General features: G+C 31.5%; 1 protein-coding gene across 1 annotated transcript; it reads right to left on the bottom strand.

Annotated features, from left to right (window-relative positions):
- Positions 1-1155: 1155 nt before the first annotated feature.
- Positions 1156-1838, bottom strand: LOC112504297 (phylloplanin-like). The gene is made up of 2 exons (XM_025108236.1): positions 1620-1838; positions 1156-1528 (listed from the first exon to the last, which is right to left on the bottom strand). The coding sequence occupies exons 1-2, from the start codon at positions 1789-1791 to the stop codon at positions 1245-1247; spliced, it is 456 nt and encodes a 151-aa protein (XP_024964004.1). The 5' UTR covers positions 1792-1838; the 3' UTR covers positions 1156-1244.
- Between the last annotated feature and the right edge of the window lie 699 nt (positions 1839-2537).

Here is a 2537-nt window from a genome sequence, read left to right as displayed (position 1 = left end):
GAATTTCAAATAGTTAATTTGATACTAATATCGATATATTTTTGTCAAGTTTTTATGATATATTCAAACATATATTTTATTCAAAAATAAAAACATCATCGCTTTCTCGAAATCACATAAAGGCATATTATAACATCAGCTGAGATAAAGAATAAAATGAAATATTAAAATCACGATGTACCTCGCTGCATTGTACGAGTACGCTTCTAGGATTAAAAATATATATCATCAAAAAAATAAATAAATAAATTTTAATGACCGGGACTGATGGCCCATAACCGGTTACAATAAAGCATGACCGGACTCAACTTTTTCGAGCGGGACTAGGACCGGTTACGTCAGGACTGGTTGTGGCCGGTTATGAGAAATCTTGAGACCGGTTTTTAGCCATCACTATGTGTGAATAATTATTGGGACTTGCCTTCATATACGATAGATTTCAGAAAGAATAACCAACAAGATATTTTAATTAAGGTACAATTAATTATTATAAAGGGTTCAGATCTCTTAATACTTTTTTCACCATAACTTTCCTTCTCACATGAATTTTCGCCTAATAGATAATAGATAGATGTTTTCAAAGATATTACATATTATCATCCATGTATGCATACATTGCATAAAATCATAAAATTAAAATAAACATGGTAAAGAAAAATATATTGATATGGAATCAAACTAAAAATAATACACTATTTTTTATGAGATGCTTTGACTTATTTTTAATATTCAAGTATAATATCAAATGTTACCATAAATAATTATTTTTTAATTATCATCGATTGTTTATAAATATTTTTCAAATTTCAAAAAAAAAAACAATAATGATAATAAAAGGATATACAATATCCTTTTTTGTCAAATTATTGCAGTCTAACGTTACCCGATAGGAGGAAAGGTAAGAATGAGAGTTTTACCCGATAAATGAGGGTGATGAATCTCACCCGGTAAGCGCTTAATGGGTTATAAACGTTTACCGTTAATCATTTTCGATGGCAAAAAAATGTTGTCACATAAGATAAGTGTGATCAGTGACTTTTGTTTGTTAGCGTTTGATAAACGACCCCTAAATACCATATTAATTAAATATCCAAATTAAGGTGTAGGTAGCCAACAAACTTCCTACAATGATAAAAGAGACCTTGGAGATATAGATGTATAAAGCAAGGATCAAAACATATATAAGGATGTTTAATTCCTTAATAGTTTATTTATTGGATGGTACATTATGACATTATATATGATCAAATGCCGATGAGTTGGAATGTTGAAGGCACTAAATTTAAAACATTGAGGAGGCCTCGAACAGTGATGCCGATGAATTGTAGTGGGGATTGCAGACTTCCTGTTGATGGCAGTGTTGTGTTGCAATTGGAGAGTGGTGTAACAACACGTACAMTGCAATTCGGCGACAGAARGTTGCTCAGAGGAAATTGAAGCGGATTTAGAGTTATACCAAACATTCCCGATCCATTGGTTATGGCCGAGGATATCACATTTCCACCACATGATACATCAATCAAAGCATCTATACGTTATATATATACACACATCAATCAATTAGTAAAGTAAGTAAGTTTAATTATATATGAACTTGATGGAAGGGGTAGAATTAGTACTTGGGAATGGARGGGTTGGGGTGGTGGCATTAACAATGACACTACCATTAAGAGAGCATGATATTGATCCAGAGATATTGATGAGGTTTTGGAGTCCTGGAAGTTGAGCATCGGCTAACTGTAATGCCAATGCAACCATGACAAAAATCGCAACACATTTCAAACCTGCCATGACTATATAGATTGATATATCAAGATTTGCGACGTGCCTGCTTCTTCTGCTTATGCATGTAACACCTATTTATAAGGAGATAATTAATTCAGATATGTTTTGTGAATCAAATTCATCCACAAAGTCTTTGCAACTTGGTGTATAAGCGCACGCTTAACACTTAGTCGTTGGGAATATAAATTGCCTTTTGTCAAACATAAATACACCTCTTAAAACTGAAAAGAAGTTATTCACGCTTAAAACTTTGTTGTGGGGTCTATGCATTGTTTTTTGTCAAACATAAGTACACCTCCTAAACTGGAGGGAAAAAAAACACAATATTTCTATTTTAATTTTTTGGAAGATTTGGTAGGATATTAGTATAGGTTAAAATTTTGATTCATTCAGCTGAGGACGTGTACAAAAAGGTTTTTGCCGATTTCTATCGATCAGAGGGACGTGAAGTTTGATTTGTATGTGTGTGTATATTGAATGTTAGTTTCCATCCAATACATATGTAAGAAATCCTTTTTGTATGTGTGGATCAAAGCAACCAAAAATAAAAGGTGGGTTATTTTTTTCATTTTGAAAATCAAATATGACATGTACAAGTTGAAAGCCTATATTTCTACAAAATTTAAATCATATCAAATTAAAATTTAATTAATCCTCATCCAAAAACAACATCATAACATCAAAGTATTTTTTTAATGGGATTTTTATTGTAAAAAATGATCAAAACTAAGGTGGTAATTATTTTTTAAAAG

This window comes from Cynara cardunculus, unplaced genomic scaffold, assembly GCF_001531365.2.
Source record: "Cynara cardunculus var. scolymus isolate 2C unplaced genomic scaffold, CcrdV1 Un_Scaffold_5153, whole genome shotgun sequence".
Lineage (NCBI taxonomy): Eukaryota > Viridiplantae > Streptophyta > Magnoliopsida > Asterales > Asteraceae > Cynara > Cynara cardunculus.
This window is presented reverse-complemented; position numbering and strand designations above follow the sequence as displayed.